At 44.2% G+C, this 19,195-nt stretch overlaps 1 protein-coding gene across 1 annotated transcript in view; it reads right to left on the bottom strand.

Moving 5' to 3' along the window:
- abcc10 (ATP-binding cassette, sub-family C (CFTR/MRP), member 10) overlaps positions 1 to 19,195 on the bottom strand; it is a gene marked incomplete at both ends in the record, with an annotated part of 78,667 nt that overhangs the window by 40,349 nt on the left and 19,123 nt on the right. Inside the window, 8 exon segments of the mRNA XM_083636223.1 lie at positions 170 to 355; positions 2,454 to 2,534; positions 5,177 to 5,366; positions 5,683 to 5,781; positions 10,663 to 10,834; positions 16,289 to 16,368; positions 17,167 to 17,225; positions 17,451 to 17,558. Coding sequence (XP_083492349.1) covers positions 170 to 355; positions 2,454 to 2,534; positions 5,177 to 5,366; positions 5,683 to 5,781; positions 10,663 to 10,834; positions 16,289 to 16,368; positions 17,167 to 17,225; positions 17,451 to 17,558 — 975 coding nt within the window.

Here is a 19,195-nt window from a genome sequence, read left to right as displayed (position 1 = left end):
CACCCATCCTTCTGTGTCTCTTACGTTTGTCTGTTGTCTCACTAACGCCACCCCTCACTGGATAGTGTTAAGTGACTTTGAGTCCTAGAGAAGCGCTATATAAGTTCCATGTATTATTATTATTATTATCCAGACAGTGTTAGACAGAGCATGATGAACTGATCCTAACCTTGCATGAGGAGGAGACACATGAGGACGGAGACAGCCAGCGCTCGGCCCACAGCCACCCAGTAGGCGTGGTACACCCTCCAGGCCAGCCCGCCCGTCTGCTTCTGCTCCGCCCCCGACAGCTCAGGCTCCTCCTCCACACACCGCTCAGTGGACGGACCAGGCTCCTCCTCCTGCTCAACGCCACCTGGTTCAGATCAAATCATGTTTGTCAGACTTTAGCTGTGTTCGAAACCGTTCCCTATGACAGAAAAGTCTGGCATTGGCTCAGCATCCAATACTGAGCTAATGCCAGACTGAAAGGAGGATTGGAGAATCCCCCCGATAATTCCCCCCAATATTTTGATTTCCAGAGCCATGTTTAAATGAAAACAAAGAGTCTTGGTTTTTACGGTCTTTTTCCACAGCTATGGAGAAACGGAGAAGTAGGGCTGCAACTAACGATTATTTTGATAATCGATTAATCGGTTGATTATTTGTTCGATTAATCGATTAATCGGATTAAAAAATGCACTGATATTGTTTCCATCCGTTTATTGAAAAACAACTTTTTTTTGTTAAACAAAAACTCACCGGGCTTTGCTACATCAAATAGCTTTGACAGGGCATGAACGAATACAAAATACATACAAATGTATGGTGTAAGTGCAAAAGATATCTTCATATCTTCTTAAATAAAGTGCTTTAACGCAGTGGTTCTCAACTGGTGTAGCCTCAGGACCCACTATTTTCCTTGTCATGAAGTCGCGACCCAAATTTCGGATTCTTTTTTGAACCACTCAAATTAATTGCACAAAAAATAGCGCATTAATTTAATACACAATGCCTTCATGCACTGTTATAAACTTCAAATGAACAAAAAAGTGCAACAGAAGTGCAACTAGGGCTAAAAACCAATTGAAATAAGGCAGACTTGAATTACAGGCCTATATGTTTTTAAATTTAAACAAGTCAAACTGGTCATGCTCAGAAAGTCTTTGAACTGTATGAAATATGAAATAAAATGCAGACTTATCTTGAATTACATGCCTATATGTTTTTAAACAAGTTAATAATAATAATAATAATAATAATAATAATAATAGTAATAATAATAATAATAATAATAATAATAATAATAATAATAATAATAATAATAATAATAATAATAATAAAACAAGTTAACCTGGTCATGCTAATCCAGTTTCAATAGTCTGAATTTAACTAATATGAAATAAAAAGGAATCACAGGCAGGCTATATGATTTTTAGTTAAACTGGTCATAACTTTTAATTAAACTGGGGCCCTGCTAATCCAGTTTCAATCATCTGAATTGAACTAAAATTAAATATGAAATGAAAAGGCAGACTTCTCTTGAATTACAGGCAGAGCATATGCTTCAGCTTGTTAAACAAGTAGAACTGGTCAGGCTAATCCAGTTTCAATAATCTGAATTTAACTCAAATGAAATATGAAAAAAAAAAAAAAAAAAAAAAAAAAAAAAAAAATTGCCAAAAGGGCAACGAATCGATAATCAAATTCGTTGGCAACGAATTTAATAATCGATTTTAATCGATTTAATCGATTAGTTGTTGCAGCCCTACGGAGAAGTCATTAGATTTACCGTAAATTCCGGACTATAAGCCGCACCGGTGTATAAGCCGCACCTGCAAAGTTGACTATTTTTTTCTTATATAAGCCGCACCGGACTATAAGCCGCGGGTGTTTTAATGGTATTTTTTTTTTTTTTTTTTTTATTGTGTTTTAATGTTTAATTACCATATGTAAGGGTTCATGCACAGAGGGGATTGTCGGGAAAGAGATGGCTGTTTGAGGAAGCTCCCATTTATTAACATTTCAACAAAACAACATAACACAACACCACCTGTGTTGTTTTTTTACAGTGCACACAGTGTCATACAGTGTGGTGAAAAGAGGGCAAGAGAGGAAATTAAAACTTATTATAGTTATATAGGATTTATAGTTAGAAAGAGTGCTAAAAAAGAGAGATTTTTTTTTTTTTTTTTTTTTAAATCCATAGATAAGCCGCACCGTTATATAAGCCGCAGGGGCCAAAAAAGGCCAAAAAACGGGAAAAAAGGTGCGGCTTATAGTCCGGAATTTACGGTAAGTTATTTTTGTTCATTGGTTCCAATTTAGTCCAAATCCACACTTTCAGTAAGTGATGATTTAGATGGACAGTTGGTATCAGCCAGTAATTCAACTTGAGTATTTGGAATCGACACATTGAAAAAGTTAGAATCGGCACATCGCTACTTATTTCCTCAGACTCAAAGTGAAGATACCTTCTTTCTCTTTTGTGTTGTGCTCGTTCTTCCGCTTTTTAGGCACAGCCTCGACCAAAGGAAGGATTTCTGCCGGAGTGCCTGTTACACACACACACACACACACACACACACACACACACACACACACACACACACACACACACACACACACACACACACACACACACAGACACACACACACACACAAAAGGATCAGCAAATGAGTGAGTGCCAGTGATTGCCCACTTATCAGAGTCTATCCCAGGGGTGGGCAATTCTTTTTCATGGGGGGCCACATGAGAAACCCAGATTGTTGCCGGGGGGCCGAACAAATATTGTCATGCCGTAACCCACGGATGGGCAACTTTGATGATAGAGAGGGCCACAAAAAAATGTCCTCGCTACCAGGTTTTGCCGAGGGCCGAATGGCGCCAGCGCGAAAAATTTGGTGCATTTGAAGCCAGCTTTAGAGGAATAACTCATTTTAAATGAACAGTTGTGATGTCATTATTCAGTCTTAACCACCAATATTTGATCCTTTTCTCACTCACTCCTATGTCACCACCTCAGGGCTTGAAATTAACTTTTTTGACCACCTGCCAATATGGCTGCTAGATTTTAAAGTTACCCGCCAATTAGAATTTCCACTAGCCAAAATGTTTTTCTTGAAATAAATCAGAATATGAGTGGGTTAATATAAGCATAAGTATCAGTAAGTGTCCCGTGATGATCAAAGCCTGTGTTGAGGGTCACACAAGAACAAAAATGCAGTCTTGAAGCTAAATAAATCCAAAACCATTGAGTTATTTGAGTTATTTAAATTTCTACTTCAATGTAGCCTTTTAGTCATAAAGATTATTGAAAGATATTCCATATTCCAGACTGAAATGCTATAACAGAAGTAGAGTATTGGCCAGAATGACATGAACATTTGGACACTTATTCAGCGGGTATCTTGCATGTTGCATTCAGGTGCAATGTGTGTGTAAAAAAATAAATATATATATATATATATTTTTTGCAATTCCATCGCGGGCCACACAGGTGGCGCCCGCGGGCCGTATTTTGCCCATGTGTGGTCTATCCAAACTATCCTGGTAAATACCACCAAGCTAGTACTCCATGTAGAATACAACAAAGTAAATACTTTGAAAGACTTATCTCTCATCTGTAATGTCTCTGACTATGTAGTATGTATGTATGTAGTAGTATGTATGTAGTATGTAGTAAGGCGTATACCAAACAGAAGTAATCTATCTATCAATCTATCTATATAAAAGGGGCAAGTGTGCAATCTCTGTTTGTTTCAATTTTGTCCCGGAAGTGATGTCACTCAACTAGAAGTGATGTCATCAGTTATGTCACTTGAGCAAATTACCCGACTGGAAGTGATGTCATCAGTGATGTCACTCGAGCAATTGTGCATTGTGACATCACTGATGATGTCATAGGCAGTGTGACATCATCAGTGATGTCATAAAGGCAAATTGTGATGTCACCAGTGATGCAAAGTTGCGACATCATCAGTGATGTCATAAGAGCATGTGAGCCAGCTGCGTATACGAGCCGCAGGGCGGGCGAGCCCGCGCAACGATAGAGCCTACGAATGGAGCGCGCGAGATGCCTAAGCCGTTTTCACACATGCGCTTTATACCGGGAAATGACCAGAAAGTGGTCTATGCCTTTCATGTGTGAAAATTGTTTTCCGGCACAAGCGCGCCCCCGCGATCGCTGATCTTTTCCTACCTCCTCGGTAGTGACAGGACCGGTATGCTGGCAGAGCGACTCAAGTGTGAAACGTGTCAAGTCATTTGCCAGTCCTTCTCTCATGGGCGAGGTGTACACACGTTGCTTAATGTTCCAGCGTGCATAATCGAATCATTCGCGCACATTAAAGCAAACTGGCGAAATGATCTTGTGATAATAAGAGCGGTATGTCTGCTTCATGTGTGGGCGTGCCGATTTCCCCCTCTCCCCTCTGCTGCTCGCTCTCTGGCCAGTCCTTCAGTCCTCCTCCTTCAGTTAGCAGCCCGACAGGGACACAGACAGCGAAACTGGCAGCGCGGCTTGTTCTGAGAGTCTTGCAAGCCGCCCAACGCTTGTAGAAAGCAGATGCACGAAGCGAAATGTGGAATTATTTTGCTTACGTTGCCGACAGCGAAGGCAAGCCCGGACACATCAAACGAAGCCAGTCTGTAAAAAGTGCTTCAACGCGACGCAGGTGAACGGATAAACATCGAACCAGCCAGGCTATTTCTCTCAGACACCGATCCCAACTTCTTCAAATATTTCAGTTCAAAGACTGGTTAGCGAATGTGAAGGATACAACATACATGCCCTCTTAAGTCAAACGAGTGTGATTCATTGTGTGACAAGCAAACTTATTTCACCATCTGAGTTTTGCCGACCCCCAAAATAAGGACACTTCCCCATCCAAGTGCACACGTCACTCCCCACCCGCTGTGCAGTGCCCCCCCCCCCCGCCCCGCCCCCCCTCAAATACAGGTAATTTGACGGGTATATTCACACATGTGAGCCCTCAGGTGTGAAGGGAAATTCCGGGAAATGGCCGATATTGATTTACAGGCAATGTTCCTGTACGCATGTGTGAAAACGGCTCTAGTGACCTCAATTAGACGTATCTGTGTAATGTCTCTGACTGTATGTAGTAAGGCACATAGCAAATCTAAAGTAAACAGACACATGTAACACTGCAGTCTGTCAAAGCACCTCCTTCCTACCTGTTCTGATGATTGTCCCATTGTCCATGAGCACCACCATGTCTGCTCTGTCCACAAACTCTATGCGGTGTGTGCAAAGGATTCTGCTCTTTCCCCGCAGGATTCCCATGATGCATTTCTGCATCAGGTGGTGAGCCACATCGCTATCAACTGCTGCCAGCGGATCATCCAGGAGGTAGATGTCTTTCTCCTGTTGGGTTATCATCAGTTAGGAAGGTAGAAGGGAGACAGAGGTGACATTCAATATGATACTTATACTAACAGAAGATAGAGAAATGCTTTTCTGCTTTAATTCGGTGAGCAAATCGCCTTTACATTTTCAGAAAACTGAAATCCTGGATATAATTTTACATATTGGTAACAAATTCAAAACTCTGTTATCAGCCTGTTGTCAGGTTTGTACTCCAGTCAGGTAGACTCAGACAGCAGACTGACCATGTAAACTCTGTTATCAGTCAGTCAGGTTTGTACTCCAGTCAGGTAGACTCAGACAGAAGAAGACTGACCATGTAAACAGCTCTGGCCAGGGCCACCCGAGCCTTCTGTCCTCCGCTCAGAGTCACTCCGTTCTCACCCACTTCTGTCCTGTCGCCGTGTGGCAGAACCTGAGGGAACACAGGAGGCTGCAGTCGAGTGCGGATTTACAAAAGCAACTGAAACACGAGGCGAATATTACTCAGAACATGTTATAACCGTGCAACTGTATGCAAAGGCACTCTGGTTAGGTATCAATTCAAAGATGTTACATTTTCCTGGATGACATGAGGGGGCTAGAGCTGGGTATTGGTTCAAATTTCAAGAATCGATGCTGATTCACAAGGTTCCGAATCGATTAATCCCGATTCGATTTGATCCGATTCGATTCATTTCAATAGGGATTTGGTTAGTGATACTAAAACGTGTTTTTTGAGCTGTAACCTGAATTACATGATTGTCCAGTTATGTAACACAGGGGTTCCCAACCTTTTTTGTGCCAAGGACCGGTAGATGCATGGGGGGGAAAAAGTTGCGGACCGGTTGTCAATTTGAATGGTTTTAGTTCCACATATATTTACTCACCAGGTGGTGACAACAGCCTTTTCATCTGTCAATAAAGACACTTTCACAATTATGCACAGTGGTTTGATTTCAGCCTATATAATTTCTAAAAGTAGATATTAATGATCAAACATTTCCATTCATGTAGCCTACAGTATTTATGTTTTTGCTTCAACTACAAACATAAATAAACGTCAACTTGAAACTATGTTTCAACTACCACACACAGCCTATAATATTATAGCCTATGTTTATTATTATTATTTATTTATTCTAATAAAAAAAATCGATCTCTGGACATATGAATCGATATCAAAGGATTAAAATAAAAATCGATTAAAAATCGCAGGCCCAAAATAGCACTGCTGTGTTAGCAACTTGCTGTTTTCTAGCTACGCTTGAATGAGGACTGATAGAGAAAAAGGAGGCAACGATTGATAAAATATAGATATAAACACTAAATGTGCCTGCCTGCACAGTCACCTGACATCACATTAACATATGACACAGTCATCACAGTCGTATATAGATCAGGGGCTTTCAAAGTGGGAGGCGGGCCTTCCCAGGGGGCCTCCAAGCAGTTTCAGAGGAGGCTCAGTGAATGGACGTGAATAAAGATGACATCAAAAGGAGATCCCGTAGAGCAGGGGATCCCGTAGAGCAGGGGATCCCGTAGAGCAGGGGATCCCGTAGAGCAGGGGTTCCCAAACTTTTCCGTCCAAGCACCACTACGTACAAAACCAATTAGGCTGTGAAAAAGAGGACCCCTTTGTAAAGGGTTTTTTTCCCTCGCCAAAATTTGGAGTGTTATTTAGCTATCTTCCTGACAAACTAGCATGACGTGGTTGGTACAAATTGTTCAAAATGTTGATATTTTAGTGCAACATTTCCACCAGGCGGAGCCCCGCGGACAAGTGCCGTCGAGTATCCTACTGTACATACTAGGGATGCACCGATTGCGATTTTGTTGGCCGATTCCGATTTCCGATTTTTGAATAGTCTGACTTGCCGATACCGATTTTTTGCCGATTCCCATTTTTTTTCTAAGAACAATAATTGGCAGGTTATTTTTTTACTTTTTTACTTTGCTTTAATAGAAAAGTAACATTCATGTCACATTTCTTATCATTTGCATGAGGTAGGACGATCTCACTCAAAAACATCTCAAAATAAAAGTGTTCCAGGTTACTGGACAGAGCTTTTCTTTTTTGTGTAAATACAATGAATATAAAACAATTAATTCCAGTATATCCCACAGCTATCATGCATTTACTTTTCCAAAAGAAAAAAGGTGCAACAGAACAGGGGCTTCAGATGGAAAGTAGCCTATGGTTAAATCTGTTACAAAGCATCTCTTCCCCTATAGGGTTTAATGTTTTTTTGTATAGGCCTATGTCCCTGCCAAATAAACTAATAAAATAAAATAAATAAACGTCAAAATCTTATCAATGGACAAGGAGTTTATAGCCTATAGCTCTGGAGCCCAGAGACCTTCGAAGCCATGCCCACTCTACAGTTGTGGATTTGGCTGTTATTGAGTAGCCTAGATGAGGAAATTAGTTTCAGTTGACTCAGTTTGAATATCGTAGTTTACACACAGAGCGCGTTTTTTTAATCCGCCATTCAAAAAAAAATCATCTCTCACAGAAAACCTTGCACACTGGTCCGATGCGTTTTATTATTATGTTCGTCGTTCTATTCGCAATACGAAACAAAAGTCCTCTCCTGGCTGTACACGTTAGGGTTAGGGTTACAACGTGACTGACAGATAGCAGCAGCAGCAGGCAGCGGTGATGTGGAGGCTGGTCGGGGAAGAGGGGACGGTGAGGTGAAGCGAGCCGCTCAGACTGAAGTGTACTGTGGACTCCAACCTACCCGGCCCCTCCGCGGCTCCACACCGACGAAGACATGCTGTGGCATGTGTATACTGTGTAGTGGCAGCTTTTGTTTTGGCTGCAACTCATCCACTCTGTCTCGCTGCTTTTGGGTTCGCGCATGTCACTTGAAAATCGGCTCACAGAATCGGCATTTTAGAGTGACCGGCGCAGATCACCGATCGAGGCCGATCACGTGAAAATCGGCCATTTCCGGTCACGTGCCGATCGATCGGTGCATCCCTAGTACATACGTGTGATTTGGTTAAAAAGATAAGTTCATATGCCTCTGGAGTTCATGACATGTATGCTGCACTCAACAACCAATGTCTTTTATAAAGTATGGGAGCCTTATTTGAATTATATTGACCCTAACCTAGCAGAGACACTGACTATTGGATACCTCAACCGAAGTGATATTGCCACCTGATTCTTGCCTTTTTGCCTTGTACATCTAATTTAATTTAATTTATTTTACTGTATTCTCATTCATTTGTCCATCCTTTCCTTTACTGTTGTCCACATCTATGTTTTTGCTAACTTGTGAAGTGTCTGAGCTGCCCTGTCTTTTTTGTTTTTGTCGTTGTCTTGTCTTGCAAAATTCAAAAATTGAATAAAAATATTATTGGGGGAAAAAAAAAAGATAAGTTCAGAGATGCAGTAGTTTGGGGGATTTTTTGTGTGTGTTTTATCCCACTTTCCCAGAGTCAGAAACAAATAGGCCTAGTTCAGACACACCTGTTTTATGTATTTGCTATTTGGTGTCTGAAATATGTCAAGCAGCAATATCAGCCCATATTGATTGCCTATGGGATCAAATAGTATAACGATGATCCCATAGGCATCCAGGAATTGAGCGAGGAGGGGGGGGGGGGGGGGGGGGGGCAGGAGAGACACCGTTTTCCAAGTTTTGTCTGGGGGGAGGCCCACAGTCTCAGACTTTGAAAACCCCTGATATTTACCTTATGTTCAGACCTTACAGTGGGCCAAATTCTTCCGGGTCCTTTTAACACTTCCGGCGTTCACGGCGCAAAAATAAGAGAGTTGTTTTTGGAGCGGACAGTGCAGGGGATAAAATAAAGAACGTAGCCTACTACTTTGAGCCGGTACACAGCAAGCAAGCGACGTATCCACTGTTAGCCAGGTCAGATAACGTTATCGTCGACAACGACGAGCACTTTCTTGTAAAACATACCTGGACTCCAACAAAGAAAGCTTCAGATAGTTTTCTCTCCTCCGAGTTGCGCTCGAGCCACTAATGTCAATAAGACCCGCAGGCGTTAACGTAATTCCCTGGAATGCGAGACTTAACGAGCCAGTTACACATGGCGTTGCATTCTTAGACATTGCCGTTTGCTTTTATTTGGTATGTTGCATACAATTGGCTAAATTATTAGTTAATTCAGAGTTAGATGATATTGGAGCAGCCAGGCATTTGATTTGATTTGATTTTTAGCCGGAGGTTTTGATACGGCCACACAACCGGGTCAAATGGGCGTGGCTACATAAGGTGAATAGACATATACTTAAATACTTAACACATTCACTGCCAGCCGTTTTTTTTTTACTGTAGGTAGGTTCTGCCAGAGGGTTTTTTTGAGGATTCTGGCTCATCTTTCAAGACCCGAGGATTCTTTTCTGCTAAGATTTTGTGAACACACAATATCTCAAAACAACTAATAGAATGTGTGCTTTCTCTGTCTAAAAGAGTTAGTTTGTAGAGTTAGTAGTTATGTAAGCATTAGCAGTTGAATACAGCATGGTTTCAGCGTCTGAAAATTTATTCAGAGATAAATGGCTTTTTGTGAAATTCGATAGAACAGTCACTTTAACCATTCATTTTTGGCATCAGTAAGACGTCAGACATCTAAACAATAGTTTTGAACAGTAATTTCCTCCATAACAGCAGGAAACACCCTTCTGCTTCCAACTCCTCCCTCCGTGGGCGTTCTCCTCCGCTCTCCTTGACTCTGCGGCGGGTCTGTGACAAACGAGTTGCTGCTTTGCTGCTGCTGCCTGGCAGTCTGGATGGGGCTCGCTGGATGGGTTTCGCTGGTTTCTTGGCGGTCCGGTTGAGAGCTCTGATGAAGCTCTTGCGATTCTGGGCTTATTTATGGTGCGTGTTTCAAAGTGTGCATCCAATCTATTCTTGGAACCCCCCACCGTTGCCACCGCTGTGCATCAGCGCGAAAGTGAAAGCGTTTTCGCCATCCATTTTACTGTATGAGAACGGCTTCCTCGCGCTTTTCCCTATAGTTTTGGCTCGCCTCTCCTACTGTGGAGAGACATGTCGCCACTCAGTGGGTCGGTAAAATAGATTATACACATTCAATACTTCCAATATTTTTATAGGAGACGTGGGGGGCATTGATCAACGTAGCACCGTCAAAAAAAAAATATATTATTTTTTGACGTCTCAACTCGTCATTGGCAGTGAACGGTTGGATTGTGTTTGACGAGTCAACTCGCCATTGGCAGTGAACGTGTTAAGAATGATAAGACAGGACAGCAGATAGACGTGTGTGTGTGTGTGTGTGTGTGTGTGTGTGTGTGTTTGTGTGGGTGGTACAGTACGTTGAGGTCATCAGAGAGTGCGCAGGCCTCGATCACCGCCTGGTAGAAGGTTTGGTCGTACTTCCTGCCAAACAGGATGTTGTCCCGCACCGTGGCGTGCTGGATCCATGGCTCCTGGGACGCCAGACCGAAGCCGCCCTCTCTCCCCTCAACGAACAGCGCCCCCCCGAGCCTGCAGACGGCAAGGACATCTCCTTTCATCTCCTCTGAACACGACATCAAGGAAAAGTTCCAAAGGGAAGAATCTTGCATTCGACGTGTTTCACGAGGGCAGAGGAACGAGGTCTGATCAACTTCGACCGCGTGTTAAAAGTGCTATATGTAGTATTTTAACATTAATCAATTATTAACACATTGATTTTCAGATATTAGTATGATTACCAACAAACAAAAAACAAGACTATAGCACACACACACACACACACACACACACACACAAAAGAAGGTCCCTCTACTAGGGATGCACAATGATATTGGCCGGTAAAGGCTTGAAAATGAAATACCGGCATCGGCCCAAAACGAACATTTCTGCCCATAAAATAAGACTTCGATTCGATTATGCCCAAAGTAGGATGAATCTTAGAGTTTTGTGTTTGAAAGAAAATGTTACATAAAAAAAAAAAAAAAAAAAGTCATGTTATACATAACCCGTTGAAGTAGTTTTCTTATTTTGCCCAGTGAATGTGTTACATTTGGAAAAGCATTGTATTTGGGTCTGCATCTGCCAGTGGGCCATCACGATAACAGTAGGCATAATAACGTGTTAATTCCACGAAAGCAGTAATCTCAACGCCAGACCCATGAGAGTTCTTACGCTGATACACTACGTTACTGCATGCTGCAGAGCTCTCTCTGGGTCTGATACACTACGTTACTGCAAGCTGCAGAGCTCTCTCTGGGTCTGATACACTACGTTACTGCATGCTGCAGAGCTCTCTCTGGGTCTGATACACTACGTTACTGCATGCTGCAGATCTCTCTCTGGGTCTGATACACTATGTTACTGCATGCTGCAGATCTCTCTCTGGGTCTGATACACTACGTTACTCCATGCTGCAGATCTCTCTCTGGGTCTGATACACTATGTTACTGCATGCTGCAGAGCTCTCTCTGGGTCTGATACACTATGTTACTGCATGCTGCAGATCTCTCTCTGGGTCTGATACACTATAGCCACTTTCACACATGAACTCCGGATCAGGTCAGGGTTGCCCCCCACTGAGCCTGCCCCGGATGATAGGTGAAGTGTACCCTTTCACACATGAGGCATGTTGCATTCACACATGAGTAGCACCTCCGCAGAGTTTGTAAAGTAGAGAGGGGGCGGGCGGCGGGGGTGGGGGAATTTGGGCATGACCACACAGTTGTGAAAACTAAAAATACATAATGGGCGATAACTGCCTAACGTTCACGGCATATAATCGTTTGCGCATAACGTTAGTAAGTAATTAATTAAACAACCCTACAACTCACGCCCAGATGCATCGATTTCCTCGAGTCGCAAGCAGTACAAACAAAACAGGTCTTTGCTATGTTCAGTCCTAAAATGCCTCAAACCTACTAGAATTATACAGAATACAGGAAGCTAGACGTTTTTACCTTCAAAATAAAATAAATGTTGTATTACTTAGTAACAAAAAATCAGAATGTCGACTCACTACGGGTTAAAATTGACTTTTCGAAGGGAGCAGATATTCTTCCAGTTTATCTCCATTCTGTATCTTTCGAAACACACACAAAAAAACATTACACGTGCATTTACTTTATTTAATTGCCATTATTGCGAAGGTTATACCCGGAAGTTTTCGTTTTATACTGCCTGACTTGACGCTACTTGGAATTTGCGCGAACGCTGTGTAAACGTTAAATCAGACATGAACGCAACCAGATCCAGATACCCTACCTAGCAATGTCCAATACTGGGAAGCGGGACGACCCTCGCGTCCAAAAATGCTTATTAAATGTGTGTGCTGTGCGAAGCAGACATGAAATCAGATCAGAGCCATGAGCCTTTCAATCCAGCAATCCGCAACATGTTGGCTGTCGCACACGGAGCAGTTTTGAGCTTCATTTGAAAACCAAATGGCATGTGTTTTTTGCTCGGTCATTCACATCGACTATTTATATAATAATAATCTGTCACGATCGTCTCTGTCCTTATGCACTCACGAGCTCACGGAGCTCTGGAGGGGGGGGGGGGGGGGGGGACAATACGCTTCTGCGACTACGGCTGGGGGTACACTTCCCTCCGTCTAGGACGAGGCTCCGCGGGAGCGCGCATGAGCCGCATGCAGACATTCACACTTGACAGCCATCCGTATGGCCTCTAGATAACTCCTGAATTCCAAACATGTGTGAAAGCAGCTTCTGTTACTGCATGCTGCAGAGCTCTCTCTGGGTCTGATACACTATAGCTATTTTCACACATGAACTCCGGATCAGGTGAGGGTTGCCCCCCACTGAGCCTGCCCCGGATGATATGTGAAGTGTACCCTTTCACACATGAGGCATGTTGCTTTCACACATGAGTAGCACCTCCGCAGAGTTTAAAGTAGATAGTGGGCGGGCAGCGGGGGTGGGGGAATTTGGGCATGACCACACGAGTTGTGAAAACGAAAAATACATAATGGGCATTAACTGCCTAACGTTCACGGCATATAATCGTTTGCGCATAACGTTAGTAAGTAATTAATTAAACAACCCTACAACTCACGCCCAGATGCATCGATTTCATCGAGTCGCAAGCACTACAAACAAAACAGGTCTTTGCTATGTTCAGTCCTAAAATGCATCCAACCTACTAGAATTATACAGAATACAGGAAGCTAGACGTTTTTACCTTCAAAATAAAATAAATGTTGTATTACTTAGTAACAAAAAAATCAGAATGTCGACTCACTACGGGTTAAAATTGACTTTTCGAAGGGAGCAGATATTCTTCCAGTTTATCTCTGTTCTGTATCTTTCGAAACACACACAAAAAACATTACACGTGCATTTACTTTATTTAATTGCCATTATTGCGAAGGTTATACCCGGAAGTTTTCGTTATATACTGCCTGACTTGACGCTACTTGGAATTTGCGGTTCTGCCATTGAATCTTCACAAACGCTGTGTACACGTTAAATCAAAGACATGAACGCAACCAGATCCAGATACCCTACCTAGCGATGTCCAATACTGGGAAGCGGGACGACCCTCGCGTCCAAAAATGCTTATTAAATGTGTGTGCTGTGCGAAGCAGACATGAAATCAGATCAGAGCCATGAGCCTTTCAATCCAGCAATCCGCAACATGTTGGCTGTCGCACACGGAGCAGTTTTGAGCTTCATTTGGAAACCAAATGGCATGTGTTTTTTGCTCGCTCATCACATCGACTATTTATATAATAATAATCTGTCACGATCGTCTCTGTCCTCATGCACTCACGAGCTGACTACTTCATGGAGCTCTGGAGGGGGGGGGGGGACAATACGCTTCTGCGACTACGGCTGGGGGTACACTTCCCTCCGGATAGGACGAGGATCCGCGGGAGCGCGCATGAGCCACATGCACACATTCACACATGACAGCCATCCGGATAGCCTCTAGATAACTCCTGAATTCCAGACATGTGTGAAAGCAGCTATTGTTACTGCATGCTGCAGATCTCTCTCTGGGTCTGGGACACTACGTTACTGCATGCTGCAGATCTCTCTCTGGGTCTGATACACTATGTTACTGCATGCTGCAGATCTCTCTCTGGGTCTGATACACTACGTTACTGCATGCTGCAGATCTCTCTCTGGGTCTGATACACTATGTTACTGCATGCTGCAGAGCTCTCTCTGGGTCTGATACACTACGTTACTGCATGCTGCAGATCTCTCTCTGGGTCTGATACACTATGTTACTGCATGCTGCAGATCTCTCTCTGGGTCTGATACACTACGTTACTGCATGCTGCAGAGCTCTCTGGGTCTGATACACTATGTTACTGCATGCTGCAGAGCTCTCTGGGTCTGATACACTACGTTACTGCATGCTGCAGAGCTCTCTCTGGGTCTGATACACTATGTTACTGCATGCTGCAGATCTCTCTCTGGGTCTGATACACTACGTTACTGCATGCTGCAGAGCTCTCTGGGTCTGATACACTATGTTACTGCATGCTGCAGAGCTCTCTCTGGGTCTGATACACTACGTTACTGCATGCTGCAGATCTCTCTCTGGGTCTGATACACTACGTTACTGCATGCTGCAGATCTCTCTCTGGGTCTGATACACTACGTTACTGCAGGCTGCAGAGCTCTCTCTGGGTCTGATACACTACGTTACTGCATGCTGCAGATCTCTCTCTGGGTCTGATACACTACGTTACTGCATGCTGCAGATCTCTCTCTGGGTCTGATACACTACGTTACTGCATGCTGCAGATCTCTCTCTGGGTCTGATACACTACGTTACTGCATGCTGCAGATCTCTCTCTGGGTCTGATACACTATGTTACTGCATGCTGCAGAGCTCTCTCTGGGTCTGATACACTACGTTACTGCATGCTGCAGATCTCTGTCTGGGTCTGATACACTATGTTACTGCATGCTGCAGATCTCTCTCTGGGTCTGATACACTATGTTACTGCATGCTGCAGAGCTCTCTCTGGGTCTGATACACTATGTTACTGCATGCTGCAGATCTCTCTCTGGGTCTGATACACTATGTTACTGCATGCTGCAGATCTCTCTCTGGGTCTGATACACTATGTTACTGCATGCTGCAGATCTCTGTCTGGGTCTGATACATTACGTTACTGCATGCTGCAGATCTCTCTCTGGGTCTGATACACTATGTTACTGCATGCTGCAGATCTCTCTCTGGGTCTGATACACTATGTTACTGCATGCTGCAGAGCTCTGTCTGGGTCTGATACATTACGTTACTGCATGCTGCAGAGCTCCCTCTGGGTCTGATACACTATGTTACTGCATGCTGCAGATCTCTCTCTGGGTCTGATACACTATGTTACTGCATGCTGCAGATCTCTCTCTGGGTCTGATACACTATGTTACTGCATGCTGCAGAGCTCTCTCTGGGTCTGATACACTATGTTACTGCATGCTGCAGATCTCTCTCTGGGTCTGATACACTATGTTACTGCATGCTGCAGAGCTCTCTCTGGGTCTGATACACTATGTTACTGCATGCTGCAGAGCTCTCTCTGGGTCTGGGACACTCCTCTCACCAAACAGATGACGGACGGCCGCCGGCAAGTGATTGGTGACTGGTGGATTCAGTCTTCACCAATCAGTAACGACTTTGCGATCAGTGACGGCACGGGAGGCGCAGCCCATTTTTCGAACCGCTCTCTCATTGGTGCTTTGACCTGTCACTCATTCAATTTCAACCCCTCCCCCCCCTAGAAATCCAATATTGTACGTTAGCCTCTAGCCCGCCTCTACAATGTATCTGACATCTGCTGGATGGCTTTACAGCACACATCAGGTGTTCTTCAGGAGCAAGGGGAGCTGAAGCTTTCTCAGACCTTCTGGTCTACTCTGCAGCAGAGGGTGGATGGAGCGAAAGGAAGATGGAAGCGTTCGAAGCACATTTTTGAGTCACGTTTCGCAAGAGCTGTAGCCTACCTACCTGTTGAGTTCCCCAGTGAGAGCGGCCAGTAAGGAACTCTTCCCACAGCCGACCTTCCCCACCACCACAACAAGAGAACCCTGAAACACACAGGAGGTCAACACTGTTACCCTCTGACCTGAAAAACACAGGTCAACAACGCGTGATTTCTAACCCCACATAGGATAAGCAATAACCACGCCCTGTGGCGCTGGGATTGGCCAGGAGCATTGAAGCTTGGGACTAAAGCACCTGGGGTTTTTCATCTTTTAAAATAAAGATGTTTAAAAAACTATTGCTTGTTACATTTTCAGTGCTGTACCTTTTCTCTGGGTAAGAATTGAGCTCGAAATTAACGATATGATACATTATATTATATGAGCTATGAACGTGAACACAACACCGTTTATATTATTGCATTTTTTTGTAGATTGTGTACATTGTGTAGATTACAATTATTATACTTATTATTATTATTATTACTACTATGCCAAGGAAGGTAGGTGACTATAATTCATTTCAATGTCCGCTCTCAATGTCCGCTCTCGAAATCGCTGTCTGTTCTCAAGAGCTATTCAGTTGGTTCATGAAATCGCTGGGCTGCGTGCCCTCCAGTGTTGCTCCTGGCCAATCCCGGCGCCACAGGGCGTGGTTATTGCTTATCCTATGTGGGGTTAGAAATCACGCGTCAACAACACTGTTACCCTCTGACCTGGGGATGGAAGACGATGGTAATTCTCGGGGATTAAAAACAAATAGCTGTCATCAGAAAATTAAAAAAACATATTTTTTGAATCAAAGCTGTGAAATCTCTGTTTCCCTCCCTCCGCTCCTCCACCCTTGCAGATCGCAGCAGTGCATCAGTAACAGAGAAAAGAGCGTATTAACGCATCGGATACCTTAGTTATGCTGAGATTGAGACTGTGCAGCAGCAGACTCCCTTGAGCGGCTGGGCTCTCTGTCTCGCCCTCTGTGGGCGCGGCCGGGCCGTCTGACCCCTGCTCCCCCTCTGTGGGCGGAGCCGGGCCGTCGGACCCCTGCTCCCCCTCTGTGGGCGCGGCCGGGCCGTCTGACCCATGCTCCCCCTCTGTGGGCGGAGCCGGGCCGTCTGACCCCTGCTCCCCCTCTGTGGGCGCGGCCGGGCCGTCTGACCCATGCTCCCCCTCTGTGGGCGGAGCCGGGCCGTCTGACCCCTGCTCCCCCTCTGTGGGCGGGGCCGGGCCGTCTGACCCCTGCCAGGAGAACGAGCCCTGGCTCAACAGCACAGCTGTCTGAAGATCTTCAGGAGACACTGTGGACAGAGACAGGTTTCTCAACCTAATGACAACACGACTGACTGCAACAAGTCAGGTTTTTGACTGCCTCCACAGTGTATCTGTGCGAGGTTGATGTGCTCTGTATTGTAAGAATGTGACTTTGCGGTTTGTGTCTATTACAAGCCAGTGTAATCCAAGGGTTGGGGTTAGATTTGGTAAAGAGACGCTCTGTCAACGTTCTTGCATTTCCTATTGGTTGCCATTGCCAATAGACCTTATTCGCTAACCCCGGACGGGCACCATATTGTTGACATACCGTCATACTGTTCCATTACAAAATAGCGATGGTGATGACAGCAATAAAAACCCCAGAGTTGTCGTTTGTATGCTGCCGTTAATGCCTGTAATAAATAAACAAAAGAAAAAACGAGGTGAACAGACTTTGCTGTGAGGAGCTGTCAGAAAGTTGCACCTGTCTCTCTCCCAACTATCCACACACCTCTCCTGTGCTGCTGACGTATCCTCCCGTCTCGCTCCCTTCACGTCTGTGGACGGTAGAGATAGAAAAAAAACCACGGGGGACTTTATTGCTGTCATCACTACAGCCGTGCGTAACGCAGGTCACCATCCGAGACACGACAGGAGCGATAACAGGTAACGCTAACGGCGGCTAGCTTCCTACAAACGCTGCTCTTACATAGGCTGTCACTTGAGCAACAACATGGCGGCGGTGGGCGTGCCCGTACGTGAGTGACGTCAATCGAATAAGGTCTATAGGCGATAGCTGGCATCATAACATTACTTAATGCCCCTCTAATATAACATTTACTGTCACTTTGATTATGCAGATCTATGAAGCAATAAATAAAAAGGGCAGATGAGAAGAAATGTTCTTGTTATTATTATCACAGTATTATTATTATTATCTCTTTTTTCATACCAACATAGTGTGCTACTTCATGTGTACATGTAATGGCTTTATGAATACATTGAGTGTTCAAACTTTCACAAAACCTGTTGTTTCCTTGAAAGCCAAATGGGGAAAGATGAAAACTAAGATCCCTTATGGATTACAGCCAATTATCACAATTGATTAGAGCCAATTGAGGCAATAAGGGGAGATGCATAATGATAAGATGTATGAGCTTTTCCACTTTGCCTCTAAACCAACATTTACAACATCATGGGACAGCGAAACTCTCCATTGAAAACCCAGGCTGATGAAATGACCGTAGGTACGTTAGCAGCTCGTTAAGACTAGGGATGCAGCGGTTTCCGGTTTGAAGGTATACCCCGGTTTGAAAAAGTCACGGTATCAAAACCACTAAGATTTGCCGTCATACCTTCCCCACGGTATCAGCTGTTTCCCCAAAACAACGTGCCCAGATTGCTTGCAGAGTGCAGCTTACGTGGCCCCTCCCCCTTGCTGCATGCCTACCTAGACGCACAGTAGTGAGGAGCTGTGAGGAGCTGTCCCTGACTGTGTTTACAACCGTCTGTGTGATAAAGCAGGAGAACGCAAGGACCCCCCTGAACTTTCCCCCCCATCTAAAAAGACGACGTCGGCTGTATGGGAATATTTCGGCTATTGTAAAATCACAGATGGCCATAGCCTCAACGCGAGACTCATCAGAATGACTGATGAGTCTCGCGCTGAGGCTAGGATGGCCAG

Source organism: Poromitra crassiceps (genome assembly GCF_964638095.1).
Source record: "Poromitra crassiceps genome assembly, chromosome: 4".
Taxonomy (NCBI): domain Eukaryota; kingdom Metazoa; phylum Chordata; class Actinopteri; order Beryciformes; family Melamphaidae; genus Poromitra; species Poromitra crassiceps.
Note: the sequence above shows the minus strand (reverse complement) of the source record. Positions and strands in the feature narration are given on the sequence as shown.